The 19,501-nt window shown below is 36.5% G+C and overlaps 1 protein-coding gene across 1 annotated transcript in view; it reads right to left on the bottom strand.

Moving 5' to 3' along the window:
• EXOC6B (exocyst complex component 6B) overlaps positions 1-19,501 on the bottom strand; it is a 705,276-nt gene that overhangs the window by 333,093 nt on the left and 352,682 nt on the right. Inside the window, exons 9-10 of the mRNA XM_005686374.3 lie at positions 4,205-4,288; positions 1,287-1,333 (exon numbers count right to left, since the gene is read on the bottom strand). Of these exons, the coding sequence (XP_005686431.1) occupies positions 1,287-1,333; positions 4,205-4,288 (131 nt within the window). The remainder of the gene's footprint in view (positions 1-1,286; positions 1,334-4,204; positions 4,289-19,501) is intronic.

Raw genomic sequence — 19,501 nt, 5'->3', positions numbered from 1 at the left:
AAGAACAGCTGTCAGAAAATAGTTTGATTACAATTTTCAGCATGTCACAAACATTAAGAGCTGCCATTAAATTAGAAGGCAATAGTAGTGTTTTTTCTTAGAGAAAGCTATTTGGTATAGCAAACAAAATCAGATTTATTAGACTTGGAATTATACCTTTGATCATGATATCATATTAATCACTTCAATAGAAACTGGAATTACATTTGCATTAAATGTTAACCATGCTATCCTGGAATTTAAAAGGGAAGAAAATAATGTTTATAGATAAAGGAGACTAGTTTCACTACAGTAAAAACATGAGGCCATTAAAACATTTTACAAAAAACAACAAAAGTTAAAACACCCATTATTTTAAGAATCCAACACACAAAATATTAAAACAATTCCCCTTATACAAAACTTTTTCATCAAAGTGTTGAAAAGATATAGCACAAAAGTAAAAAAATACACACATATTTTTTAACATTCTGCTGTGGTATCCTAATTTGTATGCATCTAAAATGTATCTTTAGCTATCTTACCTAAATAGTCATACTAATTACAACAATTCTTTAAATAGAGAATTGCTCATGATAACACTTTAATAAAGTTATCAATTACATTACAACAATCTGAATTTGAAAAAGAAATTTCATGGAACAATTCAACTTACTTCCCTTTTTTCACTACAAAGTCACTATTTTGCAATAAGAATAAGCGGCCTATATTTGGGGAGCTTATTGGGGAACTGCAATTCCAAACTAGTGTATATTCTCAAGATGAGGGTGGCAAACGATGCAGTCCATGGAATAAATTTGGCACACTGCTTATTTTTATAACTACTGTTTTATTGGAACACACCAATTGTGTCTCATGTACATATTGTCTATAGCTGTTTTTGTACCGCAACAAAGCTTAATAGCTGCAAGAGAAACCACTTGGTCTGTTGAACCTAAAACATGTTACCATTTGGCTCTTTTAGAAAAAATGTGCCAACATTTGTTGATTGCTTGGTTCTCTCTTAACAATGGAAAAGCAAACTATCACATATAATAATGTTACAATTCAGCTTTATTCTTCCTTTCTCCATAAAAAGTATTCTCCAACAATATAATGTTGAAAGAAATAGACATTCCTTTAAAATCATCAGATATTCAAAACCAAATCTTGTTTTAAGAATTTAAATAAAGAAAAGAAAAATAAATTCCCAAAGAACACTTGTTGTACTTTTCTAAGTCTCAGGAAAAGTGTACAAACTATTGAAAGTACATAAATTTAAGACACACACACACACAAATACCCACCCGACAATTTGATTAAAATACTTCCTGTAGCCGTCTAAGGTTTCATGCTACAAAAAAGCAAAGAAGAAAAAAGTTATTGTTTTTGTTTTGATAAAGACACAAATCAGCTAAATTTCTTAAGGCTCAATTCCCAAGACTATAAAGTAAATACAATGAGAGTGCCTACATATCTATGCCCCAACCACTAATGCTAAAAAAGCCGAAGTTGAACAGTTCTATGAAGACCTAGAAGACCTTCTAGAACTAACAAGATGTCCAAAAAAAGATGTCCTTTTCATCATAGGGGATTGAAATGCAAAAGTAGGACATCAAGAGATATCTGGAATAACAGGCAAGTTTGGCCTTGGAGTACAAAATGAAGCGGGGCAAACACTAACAGAGTTTTGCCAAGAGAACACACTGATCATAGCAAACACCCTGTTACAACAACAGAAGAGAAAGAGACGACTCTACATATGGACGTCACCAGATACCAAAATCTGACTGAGTATATTCTCTGCAGCTAAAGATGGTAAAGCTCTATACAGTCAGCAAAAACAAGATCAAGAACCGACTGTGGCTCAGATCATGAACTCCTTATTGTAAAATTCAGACTTAAACTGAAGTAAGTAGGGAAAACCACTAGGCCATTCAAGGATGACCTAAATCGAATCCCTTATGATTATATAGTAGAAGTGACAAATAGATTCAAGGGATTAGATCTGACAGACAGAATGCCTGAAGAACCAAGGACAGAAGTTCCTAACATTGTACAGGAGGCAGTGATCAAAATCATCCCCAAGAAAAAGAAATGCAAAAAAGGCAAAATGGTTATCTGAGGAGGCCTTACAAATAGTTGAAAAAAGAAGAGAAGCAAGTCTTAAAGAAAGGGAAAAACATACCCAGCTGAATGCAGAGTTCCAAAGAATAGCAAGGAGAGATAAGAAATCCTTCTAAAGTGAACAATGTAGAGAAACAGAGGAAAACAATAGAATGAGAAAGACTAGAGATCTCTTCAATAAAATTACCAAAGGAACATTTCATGCAAAGGCAGGCACAATAAAGGACAGAAATGGTATGGACCTAACAAAAACAGAAGATATTAAGAAAAGGTGTCAAGAATACACGGAACTATACAAAAAACGTCTTAATGACCCGGATAACCATGATGGTGTGATCACTCACCTAGAACCAGACATCCTGGAATGGGAAGTCAAGTGCACCTAAGAAAACATCACTATGAACACAGCTAGTGGAGGTGATGGGATTTCAGCTGAGCTATTTTAAATCCTAAAAGATGATGCAGTTAAAGTGCTGCACTCAATATATCAGCAAATTTAGAAAACTTAGCAGTAGTCATAGGACTGGAAATGTCAGTTTTCATTTGAATTCCAAAGAAGGGCAATGTCAAAGAATGTTCTAACTGCCCCACAATTGTGCTTATTTTATATGCTAGCAAAGTAATGCTCAAAATCCTTCAAGTGAGGCTTCAACAGTACATGAACTAAGAACTTTCAGATGTTCAAGCAGGATTTAGAAAAGGCAGAGGAACCAGAGATCAAACTGCCAACATCAGATGGATCACAGAAAAATCAAGTACACTGCAGAAACACATTTACTTCTGTTTCATTGGCTATGCTAAAATCTTTGACTGTATGGATCAGAACAAACTGTAGAAAATTCTTCAAGAGATGGGAATACCAGACCACCTTACCTGCCTCCTGAGAAATTGGTATGCAGGTCAAGAAGCAACAGTTAGGACTGGACATAGAACAATGGGCTGGTTCCAAATTGGGAAAGAAGTACATCAAGGCTGTATATTGTCACCCTGCTTATTTAACTTATATGCAGAGTACATCATGTGAAACATTGGGCTGGATGAACCTCAAGCTGGAATCAAGATTGTCGAGAGAAATAGCAATAACCTCAGATATGCAGATGACACTACCCTATTGCCAGAAAGTGAAGAGGAACTAAAGAGCCTCTTGATGAAGGTAAAGAGGAGAGTGAAAAAGCTGGCTTAAAACTCAACATTAAGAAAACAAAGATCATGGCATCCGGTCCCATCACTTCATGGCAAATAGATGTGGAGACAGTGGAAACAGTGACAGATTATATTTTCTTGGGCTCCAAAATCACTGTAGATGGAGGCTGCAGCCATGAAATTAAAAGACACTTGCTCCTTGTAAAAAAAGCTATGACAAACCTAGACAGTGTATTCAAAAGCAGAGACATTTTGCCGACAAAAGTCCATATATTCAAAGCTGTGGTTCTTCCAATAGTCATGTACCAATGTGAGTGGTGGACCATAAAGAAGGCTGAGCATGAAACAATTGATGCCTTCGAACTATGGTGCTGAAGAAGGCTCTTGAGATTCCCTTGGACAGTATGGCAATAAACCACGCAATCCTAAAGGAAATCAATCCTGAATAGTCACTGGATGGACGATGCTGAAGCTGAAGCTCCAATACATCAGGCACCTGACATAAAGCACTCACTCACTGGAAAAGACCCTGATGCTGGGAAAGATTGAGGGCAGGAGGCGAAGGGGTCGACAGAGAACAAGATGGTGGGATGGCATCACCGACTCAATGGACATGAGTTTGAGCAAACTTCAGGAGATACTGAAGCCCAGGGAAGCCTGGCGTGCTACAGTCCATGGGGTTGCAAAGAATCGGACATGACTAGGTGACTCAACAACAACCTACCTTTATAGGATTACAGTGAGGATGAAATGAGACAATACATATCTAGTACTTAGAAGAATGCCTGAAACATAGCAACCAAGAAACGTTAGTTGCTACTTTCTTAGTGCAAGTCACAGCCATCAAAAGTGGTCCCCAAATGACAATTTAGCAGGGGGGGATCACAAGTGGAAAATAATTAAAAGATATAGAAGAAAAATGAAAAAGGGAGAAAAATAAAAGTGGTTATCCTACCATGTTAGATGGAGGCTGGAGCACCAAACGAGCCTGTTTTCGCCTTTGTTTTCGGTAGTAGTTCTCAAATGTTTCCCGGGCCCCCTGCAAAACAAATGAAAGGAAATAGGTTGACACAATTGGGCCAACCACGCTAGTATAGAGAAGCTCCCAGGTCAGAAGCTAAGGCAGTCCCACATTTCTCACAATCTGTCATTTTAACAATAATAACCATTGAAAAAAAAATAATTATTAGAACTTACTGAACCTAACTTACAAATCCCAATAGAAATGGACACAAGATTATTCAGAGGAAACTGTGAGAACTCAACCTCCAAAAACACCAAAGTTGGTTTCTGAACTAATTATCACAAATTTACAAGAAAAAAACAAACCAACATTCTTGTAGGTTATAATAACAGTTGAGAAAATGATCCTTTAAAAAAAAAATCACAGAACATCCCAGAAGAAAATTCCAGAATAAAATCTAGTCTCAAATAAATCATGAGCAAGAGGCCAAAAGAAGGCAAGAAAAAGGCAGAAGTTGAGAATAATGTCAGTCTTCTCAGACAGAATATTATCTGGCACAGGATTAACACCAAAAAGGATGGCAAAACCAATACAGTATTGTAAAGCAAAATAAAGTAAAAAGAATTTTTTTTTTTAAAGGAAGAAACAAAACCTTGTAGCTTTTCATGTAGAGTTTTTGGGCTTAAACTGAAAGGTATTCTAGAAAACAAGAGCTGATTTATATGCTCTATAACTGGGGTTGAATAGTGTCCTCTCGAAACTAATGTCCTTCCCCAGACCTCACAGCATGACCATTTAGAAATAGTCTTTACAAGTGTAATTAGTTACACTAAGATGTAGTCATGCAATAACAGGATGACCCTTCATCTGGCATAACTGGTGTCTTCCTAAGAAGAGGAAAATGCTGTATGAGGACAGCTCAGGGAGAATTCAACATGGAGCCACAAGCAGAGATGGGACTGATATATCTTAGCACCAAGGACTACTGGCCACCACAGAGGCCGTGGAGAGGCAGGGAAGGATTCTACCCAGAATCTCAGAGGAAGGACAGCCTCCTAACATCCCGATTTTGGATTTCTACGCTCTAAAACAGTGACAGAAGAAATTTCTCTTATTTTAAGCCACTGAGTTGTGGTACTTGATTATAACAACCCTAGAAACTGATATGAACTCAAAACTTTTAAAACATGATGCTCCCCTTTTATTAAACCCTACTCTCAACCCAAGACTTTTCTAAATAAACAAAAGTAGAAAGGGAGAGACAGCATTGTACAGCGGTTAACAGCATTGATTTTAGAACCAGATGACTTTATTCAAATCATGGCCTAGCCCTTATTAACTGTGTAACTCATGTGTCCATCAGTCAGTTGTGTCTGACTCTTTCCAACCACGTGGACTGTAGCTCGCCAGGCTTCTCTGTCATGGGATTATCTCAGCAAGAATACTGGAGTGGGTTGCCATTTTCTCCTACAGTATAACTCATATGACTAGCTATATAATTTCCCTTTCATTAATCTAACTTCCACTGTTTAACTCTTTACCTTTCACTAGTAGACATGCTATGGCTTACTTATTTATAAAGATGCCAACCTCCTATGTTTGTTATAAAGATTATGAAGAGTTATAAAGCTTTTAGAATATTGTCTTGATAAATAATAACCACTATGCAAATACTTATTTAAAACATAAGATGAAATCAATGATGAAAGTGAAGCCCCACCCATGTGAAGATAAGGTTTACTGTGAAAGTGCTAGTCATTTCAGTCATGTCTGACTCTTTGAGACTCTATGGACCATTGTCCGCCAGGCTCCTCTGTCCAGGCAAGAATACCAAAGTGGGTAGCCATTCCCTTCTCCAGGGGATCCTCCCAACCCAGGGACTGAACACAGGTCTCCTGCACAGAAGGAAGACTTTCCATGTACTATCTACCTTCAGGTTTTTTCACCTTCCCAAAAGTCTGAAGAATCTTACTCAACATGACTTCTTTGTTATCCTTAAACTGGAAAAGCTATTTAAGGTCCTAAATCATGCATACTCGATAGTGTAGCTCAGTGGTTGGCAAATGTTTTCTGTAATGAGCAGAATAGTAAATAGTCTTTGTTGAGCCACGCAGTCTTTGATGCAAACACTCAACACTGCTGCTGTAGTATAAGAGCAGTCATAAACAATATATAAATGAGTATGGCTCTGTTCCAATAAAACCTTATTTGTAGAAACTGAAATTAGAATTTTATACCATTTTCACCTGTCATAAAATATAGTCTTCTATGGATAAAAAAATGATTTTTTACCCATCATTTGAAAATGTAAAAGTTCACAAGGTCATACAAAAACAGGCAGTATGATGGACCTAACACAAGAGTCATGGTTTGACAACTCTTGGTGTAGCTTAAAATCGAATATTTTAACACACTAAGGTTTTGACAACTGTATACATCTGAATTTTTCTGTCTAAAAAATGAAAGCAAACCTTAAGACTGCTATTTCAAGACTTTCTTAGTCCATAAGCTAGTGAGGTAGCAAATAATTATATTAAGAAATAAGAAGTGGAAATTGCATGTTGGTTTGTTAAAGTTATTCCCTACTTGTCACCATTTTCCAGCATAGTGGTATTATTAAAGGTCAATTACCTTTTGTACACAGTGAAGGACATTTCATTTTAAGGTTAACAGCCCTAAAAGGCCCTTTATTATGTGAGTGTGACATTACACTTTCAACATACCTTTGAGCCAAGATACACTTAGTTGAGAATTTAGGGAAAGCCTTGTTAATTAGGACACAGCATACTAACCAGGACTTCCTGGTGGCCTAGTGGTAAAGAATCTGTCTTCAGTGCAGGAACTGCAGGAGACATGGGTTCGATCCCTGGGTCAGGAAGATCCCCTGGAGGAGGAAATGGCAACCCACTCCACTATTCTTGTCTGGAGAACCCCATGAGCAGAGGAGCCTGGAGGGTTACAGTCCATAGCATAGCAAAGAGTTGGACACGACTAAAGTGACTTAGCAGTAGCATACTAATTTAATTATTTGTCATAAATGACAGAAAATAAACAAGATGAAATTCTATATAAAAACCAAATTATGAAGTTCTACTTAATTCTAAACTATATACATTTTGTTTTTTAATAAAATTAAAACATAAGAAAAGACCAATTTATCTAATAAGTCTGGCTTCTCCATTTACAAAATTGAGTTAGATTTTCCCTAGTGAATGTTCAATAAATTCACCTCTGATTTTTCTATTTCTTTGCCAATTTTGTCAACTCAATGCTTATAGGAAGAAATTGAGAAATAGATGTCTACCCAATACAGCTGAGTAATTGAGGAAGTGCCTGCCTATTCACAAATAGGTCAATAGACAATGTTCAATAGAGTCCTACCACTTTGGCCTCAAGCTCCTTTAACCACTCAAATGAAAAAAAAAAACAAAACACAAACCAAAAAAAGTCATCTGAAAAGCTAATAAAAGTATAAACAAAAAGATACAAAACAATAGGAAGGCAAGGCAAAAGTTGTTTTCTTTTTCATTTTATGTCTTTAGAATGACAGTGCTCCAAAGACTATACAATAATTAATGAATTAATACCTACAATGTCACAGAAAAATCAGTTACAAAGTATATAAAGTGCTTACCATGTAAAAGATACTAAGAATCTCCTCACTGAATTTATAGTCTATAGTGGAAGACTAGAAATTAAACAAGCAATTATATTAAAATAAACTATAAAATCCTATGGATTGAAGTGGAATGTATAACTGAGTGTGTGTGTGTGTGTGTGTGTGTGTCTGTGTGTATGTATGCACATGAATGGGGAGGGATAAATGTTAGAGAAAGATTCACAGGAAAAAAATAACATTTATACTCATAATTGAAGAATGACTCGGAAGAATAAGCCAGGTAAACAGAAAGGGGGGAAAAATGTTCCTTGTAGAGACAGAGAGATTCAGTGAAAAACGATATCACACACTCCATGAACTGCAAGTTCTTCACAACTGGAACTTCAGGGTGTGAGGGAGAGGTGTGATAGGAGACAAGGCCGGGGGACTTTGTAGATCATGATAAGATATTTGGACTTCAACTCTAGTTTTAGACACCTGGAAGCTATAATGTAGTAAGCACTATGAAGGAAGGGGAAATCAGCTACAGAAGGATTAGACCCTGACATATACTTAAAGAGGCACAAACCAACTGGATATATGTGGTAAAGGATATGAAGGAAAGAAAACTGACCAGAGATTTCTAACCTAGGTAACTAGTTTGGCTGGTGGTGTTATTTAATAAGAGAGCAATCAGGAGGAAATACAGTCAATTATTATTCATGGATTCCTAATTTGCAAATTTGCCTGCCTGCTAAAATTTATGGGTAGCATCAAAATCAAAACTCATGGCACTTTCACAGTCATCCACAGACATACACAGAGTGGTAAAAGTTTTGAGTTGCCTGACACGTATGTTCCTATATATTTATATATCCAGATCTGAAGAAAACAGAAACAGTAATTCAAAAAGATATATGCATCCCATTGTTCACAGCAGCACTATCTGCAACCGCCAACACATGGAAGCAACCTAAATGTCCATCAACAGATGAGTGGGTAAAGAAGATATGGCAAATACATACAATTGGATATCACTCAGTCATAAAAAAGAATGGAATTCTGCCATTTGCAACAACATGAATGGACCTAGAGAGTATTATGCTTAGTGAAGCAAGTTAGACAAAGGAAGATAAATACTGCATGCTATCACTTACATGCGAAATATAAAAAAATAAACAATTGAATACTACAAAACAGAAGAAGACTAGCAGATATTGAGAATGAACACATCGTTACCAGTAGGGAAAGGGAAGGAAGGAGGGACAAGACATGTGTGGGGATTAAGTGGTACAAACTACTATGTACATAAAAAATAAACATGCTATGAGGACATACTGTACAGCACAGGGCGCACAGCCAATATTTTACAACAATTTTAAATGCACTATAATCTATAAAAATGTTTAATCACTATGTTATATACATGCAACTAATATATTGATACTATTATAAATCAACCTTCAATTTTTAAGAACTTCATTCATAATCCCCATCTCCTAGAGATAACTACGGCTTACTACTTCGTGTGTGTGTGTGTGTGTGTGTGTGTGTGTGTGCTTAGTCGCTCAGTGGTGTCCAACACTTTGCGACCCCATGGAATGCGGCCCACCAGGCTCCTCTGTCCACGGAATTCTCCTGGCAAGAACACTGAAGTGGGCAGCCATTCCCTTCTCAAGGGGATCTTCCTGACCCCGGGATTGAACCCAGGTCTCCCGCATTACAGGCAGATTCTTTACCGTCTGAGCTACCAGGGCAGCTATTCTAAACAGATATTTTACCTACACACATATGTGCATATAACACATATATAAATAGGATCATATATCATATTGTACATGTTCTTTTCACTGACTTTTCCAGGCAAAAATCTTTCCCAGAACATCATAATCCAGTATGAGCCACTTTTACTGCACAACACTGTTCCAGCTGCTTTTCTTCAAACACGTGCTACAGACTGCCATACAAATCCTGGAACATGGGTTATGAATAAATGTTTAAAAATAAAAACACAAGTGATGATTTTGAATTTCCCACGTGTCTAGACTTGTCTGAATATAAACACTAAAAAAACAGTATTGTCACTCAGTGTGGGCAAATGAGTTAAGGCCTTTTGTTTTTGTATATAAATAAAAGTGATAAAATTCATTGCTAACAAAGCTCAGATTATAGTTGCTATAGTAGGTCACACCAGGAATCAAATAAGTCAGGATCATGTGATCCTTGCTCTTAGTGGGAAAAGAGAAGGCCAGATGAAAGACCTTTCCTGAATTTCTTTCCTTCATAAAAGGAAACAATGTATCCTATATGCAGAAACATCCTGAACCTTTCATACAATTATTGATCTCCAGGTCTCTAAATGTTAGTGGAAACATGTCCAGTTTCACAGAAAAAAAAAGCTTATGCTGGGACAATACTTCCTCATAGGGGCAATATGTCTACATAGAGGGAAAGACCTTCTGTTTTCTTTATTACATATTTACTATGCCATTATTTGGTTAAACAGCTCTTCATCTAGTGACTCTTCCATGGCAGAGACCGATATGAGGTTCACTGGAAAGTAGACAGAATCCTTCCCATCCATCACAACAAAACAAAGCGAACCCTTGGACTGAGAAACAACTATGGACGAGTATGCAGAGAACGAGAGAGAGAAATGGAAGAAGGGAATCACATAGAAGGTTCTTCCGGCTTTGCCTACAGGAAGCAATATTTCCATTTGCTCTTGAGCAAAGCCTATAATTTTATCGCCCTGACTGCAGCTGGAGAACACCCTTTTAACTGTCCCAGCATCCAAGTGAAGACAGGTTTATTCAGAGTGTTAAAAAAAAAAACAACACACACCTGAAAGGGCTGTTTTAATTTGCTTCCATGTGAAAAGGGGAGCACATATCACAGGGCACCGTAATGACATTCAGCGGGATATTACACTTCACCATATGGCTAATTTGAACAGCAGGCGCAAAGCAGGATTTTCTTTCATTAGAAGTGACTTAAAGATCAGACTACAGAAACACATGTAAAGAACAAACCCAAGATGTCCCCTATTTCTTAAATCTAGAAACATTCATTTGATCGTTTGATTCTCAGATGTGAAAGCCCATTCACAAGAGTTCTCATGGCAAGATCATTCAAGAGTCGTGAAGGTAGTACTGTGTCACCACTCCACTTACCTACATTATGGCTTTGAAAAATGTCTAAAATTCAAGAACCACACTGTTCACAACATAGATGTGGAAAGGATAATTGCTCTGGTAGATAATTAACCATGAAAAAAAAAAACCACATTACTTTCTAAATGCCCCAATTCTTGATATTACTCACTTAGCCTACAGAGTAAACCTACATAAACTTCTGACCCTTTTTGAAGAGCAACAGCAATCTGATGTTCTAACAGAATCCTGTTTATTTTTAAGATGCCCCTTATAACTTATGTTTGTCTTGGCATTTCCTCTTTCTCCCATACCCCAAGTCTGAGCCATAGAAAAGAACATCCCCTCCGGGAATGACAGAAGTCTACAGAATTTTAAAAAAGAAAGAAATCTAATGTCTAATGATTATGGATAGTTGGGTCTGTGCTTTTGAAGAAAGTAAACATTATGATTAACAATCTTGGGCTTTGTAATTAACTTCCCCTCTTCCATGAGAGAGTGTTAATTTATTAAATATTCTAACAAAGAGTCTTTTATTATTAGATTCAGTTTGGCTGCCTCCTTTCATAGCATTACCAATTACAACCAATAAAGCTTTAATTGATGACTACTTTTTATAACCTTTGACCCAAGATGATAAACAGTTGTACCTTAGAAGCGAAAGGGTAAACCTCAAAGGGAACAGTGTCTTAATCATGCTTAGCAAACCAAACTGCTTAAAATTACAACCTACCTACCTGGATAGAACAGAAACCCAGACTTCCTCTATGATTAAGGTAATTGATCAGGAAAAGACTTGGATTTCACTTTTAAGATAAGTGTCCCATTTTGTTACAAAAAACATAAGTTGAATAATCTGTATATAACTGTGCACAATTACATGCACAAATAATGTGCTAATTGTATACTATAATACAATTTAATCAATTTGTAGACAATTAGCAAGATAATTTTTTCCATGTTTTTTTTTCCCAATTTTACTGAGAAATAATTGACATATCTCTGTGTAAGTTTAAGACATATAGTATGGTGATTTGATTACGATGGTTAGAAGTCTCTTCTAACTCACAACTGTCAATCTTTTCAACTGCTGAAGTGCTTCAAAATTTAAAACTTTAAAATTTCCCAATCTCTTAATCTTTTTCATGTTGCCAAAATGAACAGGGCTTTGAACAATTACTAAAGAGCACATAGAAAAAGGTACCATCTAAAAATGTAAATAAAAATTATATCATCTTGTCACAGTTGTTACACCAATCACTTCATGGAGATGAAAGGCAATGAGATATTATTAATAGTTCCCACTATTAACAATAAGTAAATAGAAACTGCTGGCTTAACAGAAGGTGCAATACAAGATTTCATACAAGAAGAACTAAGCATATAGCTTTCAAGTGACTTCTCAAGTATATTAGAGGAAGTCAACACCAGGAAAAGCAAAAAATCTGAGGCTCAGTCTAAGAACTTTATAAACTGAATGAGCTATACACATTATTTTTATGATATATAAATGTATGTAATGGCTGTTTTATTAAAGACACATGGCTGCTCCCTGCCTTTCAAAATCAAACTTGCCAAACCACCTCCCAAAACAGCCCTTTATATAGTTAAGTGACAACTGGAGGAATTTTGTATAAATAAATCTATGCCTTTTCTCCCCCATTAACAGAAACTGTACAGAAACAGACAAATTTAGAATATAAGATTTAAAAAAATCTGTCACATTGAACTTCAGATATTCAGGAAAAGAGAAAGAATATCTAAAAACAAAAAAGATAAATATATTCAGCTGATGTTTGCTTAAAAATATAAGAATATAGGTTAAGAAAAAAAAGGAAACTAAAAGTTAAATAAACTTTGCTTCAATACTAATTTTTAATTAAACTTTTTATTATGAGAGGCCTGTAGATTTAAATGCAATTATAACAAAATTAATAGAGAGAGATTCCATGTGCCTTTACGCAGGTTTTCCAAAGGCGAACATCTTAGAAAATTACAGTTCACTATTACAACTGGGCCACTGACAGTGATACAATCAGTCAAGGATGCACAATTCCAAAACTACAAGGATCCCACAAGTGTCCTTTTTATAGCCATACCACTTCCCTCCATCGCTGCCTTCTACTGAACTTTTGGTGAGCACTAATGTTCTCTCCATTCCTATAATTTTTGTCATTTAAGACATGTAAATGGAATTTTACAGTGTGCAGCCGTTTGAGATTGGCTTATTTCACTCAGTCATCTCTGAAGACTCATCTAGGTTGCTGCAAATATCAGTAGTTCTTTCCTTTGTATTGCCGAGTAATATGTCATGATGCTATGGTACAAATGGACCATAGTTTAACTATTCATCTCCTTCAAGATTATAGGGTTGTTTCCCGTTTGGTGCTATTATGAACAAAGCTGCTATAAAGTACATAAAATACTTGAAATAAGCTTCCTTTTCTCTGGGATAAGTAAACATGAGTGCAATTGCTGGGTTACATGATAGTTTCATGCTGAGTTTTTTAAACTGCCAAACTGTTTTCTAGAGTGACCTGCACCATATATGTGCCCATCAGCAATCATAATGGTATTTGGGGTAGTCACTATTGTAAAGGAGTGTAATGATGGCTCATGGTGGCTTTAATTCTTTTTAATAACTAATGATGCTGAACAAAAGATGTTACCAAGTGCTTAGTTTCCATCTGTCCATATGCACTGGTAAACTGTTCATTGTGTGTTTTTTGTCCATACCATAACTGGATTATTTACTTTTTTATGGTTGAGTTTGGAAAAGTCTTTATATACATTCTAGATACTAGTCCTTTTTGGATACGCCATTTGCTAACATTTTCTCCCACTCTGTAACCCGGCTTTTCACCCTGTTAACAGGATCTTTTAATTTTGATGAGGTTCAATTTATCAGTTATTTTCTTTTTGCAATAAGTGCTTTTGGAGTAAAGTCTAAGGACTCTGTCTACGTCTAGAGTCTGAGGGTCTTCTATTTTTCTCAAAAGTTTTCTAGTTTTGCATTTCACATTTAAATCATAATACATTTTGAGTTACTTTTTGTACAAAATGTGAGAAGTACTCAAGGTTCACTATTTTGCTATGTGAATGTGCAACTATTCTAGCACCATTTGTTGAATTGCTTCTGCAACTTTGTCACATATTTTTATCTTTCTAAATTTTCTATTCTGTCCCACTGGTCTGTGTAGCCCTTTGTCAATTCCATACATCTTTCTTTTTTAAAAAAAAGCTTTCTATTGAGCTATGTCTTATATATAACATCATTTGTTCAGATTAGATAGGACACATTGTGAAATGATCACCACAATAAGTCTAGTTACCATCCATCACCACACAAGCTTAATTTTTAGGATTTATTCTCATGGCAACTCTCAAGTATTCTCTACAATATCACTGATTATGGTCAATATGCTGTACATTACACTCCCAGGATTTTTGTCATTACTGAAAGTTTGTACCTCTTAACCCTCTTCACCTAATTAAACTTTAAAGCTTTCGCAGAGCAAAGGAAACCGTAAGCAAAATGAAAAGACAACTTACAGAATGGAAGAAAATATTGTAAATGATGCTATCAATAAGGGCTTAATTTCTAAAATATACAAATAGCTCATGCAGCTTAATATCAAACCCCCTCCCCCCACAAAAAAAAATTGGCAGAAGATCTAAATAGACATTTCTCCAAAGAAGACATGCAATGGGCACATGAAAAGATTCCCAACATCACTATTAGAGATGTGCAAATTAAAACTATGAAGTATCACTTCAAACCAGTCAGCATGGCTACCATCAAAAACTCTAAACATAATATCCTGGAAAGGGTGCGCAGAAAAAGGAACCCTCCTGCATTGTTAGTGGAAGTGTAAATTTGTGCAGCCACTATGGAGAACAATCTGGAGGTTTCTTAAAACACTAAAAATAGAGCTACCATATAACCCAGCAATTGCACTCCTGGGCATATATCCAGAGAAACTCTAATTCAAAAAGTTATATGTACTCCAATGTTCAAGGTAGCATTATTACAATAGTTAAGACAGAGAAACAACTTACATGTCCAACAGAGGAATGAAAAAAGAAGATGTGCTATATACACGTGTATATATACACGTACACACACATAATAGAATATTGCTCATCCACAAAAAAGAATGAAATAATGCCAAATATACTGCATGATATCCTTTATATGCAGACTCTTAAAAATGATAGAAATGAACATATTTACAAAACTGAAATAAACTCACAGACATAGAAAACAAACTGGGTTGCCAAAGCAGAAGAGGAGGTAACCTGGGAGTGCAGGATTGACAGGCACACAATGCTATACGTAAAACAAGCGACAGGGACGACTGCACAGCATGTGTGCTAAGCCGCTTCAGTCGTCTCCGACTCTCCATGACCCTCTGGGCTGTGGCTACCAGGCTCCTCTGTCCCCGTCCTGGATTCTCCAGGCAAGAATACTGGAGTGGGTTGCCATTTCCTGCTCCAGGGGATCTTCCCAACCCAGGGATCAAACCTGTCTCTCTTATGCCTCCTGCACTGGCAGGTGGGTTCCTTACCACTGGCGCCATCTGGGCAGCTCACTGTATAGCACAGAGAACTATACTTAACTTCTTATAATAATCTATAATGGAAAATAACCTAAAAAAGAAAATATATATCCTATATACCTGAAACTGTCGCAACTTTGTAAATCAAATATACTTCAATTTTAAAAAAAAGTGAGAATAAAAAAAGAATATTTTTGTTAAAAAAAGTCCAAAATCAATAGTGATTTTTAAAATACAAATAAAATTCACCAATGTACCATTTGTTTTCCTGCTACAAAGTTAGAAAAAGAAAAAAGACAATACTCTGTATTATTAAAAATATGGCAAAGTCACAATCTTAAATTCTTTTCTTAAGGAATGCGAATTGTCATGACGTTTTTGAGAAATTATCAGGAAGCTAAAAATGTCTGCCCTGTAACTCACTTTAATCATTTTACCTAAAGTAATTACAGATGAGTGATTTTTTTAAAAAACATTTAAAATGTGCACAGTTGAAAGAACTTGGGTTCACATTCTCACAGTATGGGTTAGAACCCTGGCTTATTCCTAACTCTGTGATCTTAAGCAATTTATTTAATCTCTCCAAGTCTCAACTGCCTCACCTGAAAAATAGGAATATTAAAATATATATTTTTGCTAGCAGGATAAAATAAGACAATGTATGCAAATCATACAAAATGATGCCTAGCATACACTAAGTAACGGTAGACAGTGACGTCATCATCATCATCATTACTGTTATTCATGACTATCATGATTAATTACATTAGATTAAGGAAATCTATATAATGAATACAAAAACAATAATGTTGATCTGTAATATCATATGACAACATATGACATGAACATATATTTGTGATAATGTACATATTAAGGGAAGGGGAAGCAAAGTATAAAGAAATGCACACAGTATAATTAAATTTATGTAAAAATTTATATTGTGTATCAAATGTGTCCAAAGAATAATGTCTGTAAGGAAGTAGATCAAAATTGTGGTGAAATTACAAGTTTTTTGGTTTCTTAAAATTTTCAACTTTTTAAAACAAGGAACAATGATATTTAGGTGAAGAATAAATATCAAAGGCATCACAGTGTCCATGATCTCACCAGGTCAGGGTAGAAAGAGCCTAGAACAGACAGACTGGAATGATTAGTATAGAAACTGCCAGATTCCAAGATAAAGAACATAAGAAGAGAAAAAAAACAAGTGCTTTCTTCAAAGTTGATAGGTGAGAATAAAAGTGGTTCCTGTGCTATGTCTAGAGTTAGACAGGGTTAGAGTAACAGCTGGCACCTGGAAAGGAACTCACCATCCTGTAGCAATAAGAAAAGCATAAAACTGATACTTTGGGACCCTGCCATCTACCACTCTGCCTACAGACAAGGTGGCTGCCTATCTAACGACTCCTCCCTATAAAAACTAAGTATGCAACTCTATAATAACTATATAGGATGATTTCAGACAGCAGAAGATATCTGGCACTGTAGAAACTTTCAACAAAAGGTGTGTTTGAAAATTTCCCTTAAGAGAGTAAAATATGCCTGGAAAGAGGAAAATTTTTGCTCTTTTCTGAATGGGAGGGTCCAAGTGACGCTTAATCTTGGAACAAACTGCACAATAACTTGGCTATTTGAAGGGCTATTTGGCAACTCAAGGAAGGATGATCTATCCTAAGACTAGTCCAGAGTGAGCTTGGCTTTGCCTAACTTAGGGCTGGCAGTGATCCTTTTAAAACTATCACCTGTCTCTACCCTCCTGAATTTCCCAAGCCAGGTTTAAAGTGAAGAGCAGAGAGCGGGCACAGGATAATTTCTAATTAAAAATAAACCCTTAGGATGAACTGTGCAGAACTACCCCAGCAAGGCTGCAGTTTCACATGGCAGTTGCAGAACCCTGACATGTTCAAAGAGACCTTGCATGACGACACTAACACATTATTAGAGTTCCTAGGCTTCACTGGTGGCTCAGAGGCTAAAGCGTCTGCCTGCAATGTGGGAGACCTGGGTTCGATCCCTGGGTCGGGAAGATCCACTGGAGAAGGAAATGGCAACCCACTTCAGTATTCTTACCTGGAGAATCCCATGGACGGAGGAGCCTGGTGGGCTACAGTCCACAGGGTTGCAAAGAGTTGGACACAACTGAGCGACTTCACTTCATAAGCCAATACTCCTAATCCAAGGGCAAAATATTAAACCTATTTGTCTACCTTCTCTCTCTACTGCAGCCATTTTTCTAAGCCAATACATATATGGTTTAATATGACTGAGTTTCTCTACGTCCTTATATCTGATTTCTAGGGCTTTGCCTGGAAGGGCATGACTATTATTTTCAAAAAAAAATTTCCCAAAACTACCAAGAGCATTGCTTTCTTAATTAAGAATTTTATAATTTTTTTTCTTTTTCCTCAAATTTCAAATACCAGATATGAATGCAAAATAATGTCAATCTATTTTTTTATTAGTATGTTCAGAATGTAGAAAAAGTTTATTTACTTACTGCACAACTTTTGCCCCGGCAACAGAAACATTAATAATACAGAAAAGCAATAAGAGGTTTCAAATTCAATACAAAAACAAACTTAGCTCCTATTTTTGCCAATCACTAGCACTGTGATCCAGTGTTGTTGTTCAGTTGCTCAGTCGTGTCCAACTCTGCAACCCCACAGACTGCAGCGTGCCAGGCTTCCCAGTCCAGAAGCGTCACCATCTCCCAGAGCTTGCTCAGACTCACGTGTATTGAGTCAGTCATGCCATCCAACCATCTTGTCCTCTGTCATCACCTTCTCCTCCTGCCTCCAATCTTTCCCAGTATCAGGGTCTTTTCTAATGAGTCAGCTCTTTGCATCAGGTGGTCAAAGTATTACAGCTTCAGCTTCAACATCAGTCCTTCCAATGAATATTCAGGATTGATTTCCTTTAGAATTGACTGGTTTGATCTCCGTGCAGTCCAAGGGACCCTCAAGAGTCTTCTCTAACACCAAAGTTCAAAAGCATCAATTCTTCAGCTCTCAACCTTCTTTATGGTCCAACTCTCACATAACTACTGAAAAAACCATAGCTTTGACTATACGAATCTTTGTCGGCAAAATAATGTCTCTGCTTTTTAACATGCTATCTAGGTTTGTTACAGCTTTTCTTCCAAGGAGCAGGAGTCTGTTAATTTCATGGCTGCAGTCACCATGTGCAGTGATTTTGGAGCCCAAGAAAATATAAAGTCTGTCACAGTTTCCATTGTTTCCCTGTCTATTTGCCAGGATGGGACCAGATGCCATAATCTTAATTTCCTGAATGTTGAGTTTTAAGCCAGCTTTTTCACTCTCCTCTTTCACTTTCATCAAGAGGCTCTTTAGTTCCTCTTCACTTTCTGTCACAGGGGTGGTGTCATCTGCATATCTGAGGTTATTGATATTTCTCCTGGCAATCTTGATTCCAGCTAGTGCTTCATGTAGCCTGGCATTTCACATGATGTATAGAGTACATGACCCATTAGGCAGTTCAGTTAATCTTGCTGAACTTCAGTTCCCTCAACTACCAAGTCAATATAAGATGCTAACTATAAAACCTGTTTCTGTCAGACTGGTATCCTAAACTTGAAAAAATGCAGCACTTTGGACACTGACTGTAGAATACCTTACAGCTATAGGTAATATTTGGAGAAGGAAATGGCAACCCACTCCAGTATTCTTGCCCGGAGAATTCCATGTACAGAGGAGCCTGCCAGGCTACAGTCCATGGGGTCGTAAAGAGTCAGATACAACTGAGCAACTAACACACACATAGGTAATACTCTCAAATGGAGAAAAAAGACAAAAACTATCCTTCCTTCTAATGAGGATTAAAGTTCGATCCTTCTCTATTTTCGTATTTGTAAGAACTTTGAGAAGATAGATATAGCTCTAAAAGTTAAACTGGATCCTCTATGCTGGCCATTTTCAAGAAGGATATTTCATGGAAAACACAAACAAAAAAATTTTTTAAT

Source organism: Capra hircus, chromosome 11 (genome assembly GCF_001704415.2).
Source record: "Capra hircus breed San Clemente chromosome 11, ASM170441v1, whole genome shotgun sequence".
NCBI classification, from domain to species: Eukaryota; Metazoa; Chordata; class Mammalia; order Artiodactyla; family Bovidae; genus Capra; species Capra hircus.
The sequence above is the reverse complement of the archived record's forward strand: the minus strand, read 5'-3'. Positions and strand labels throughout refer to the sequence as shown.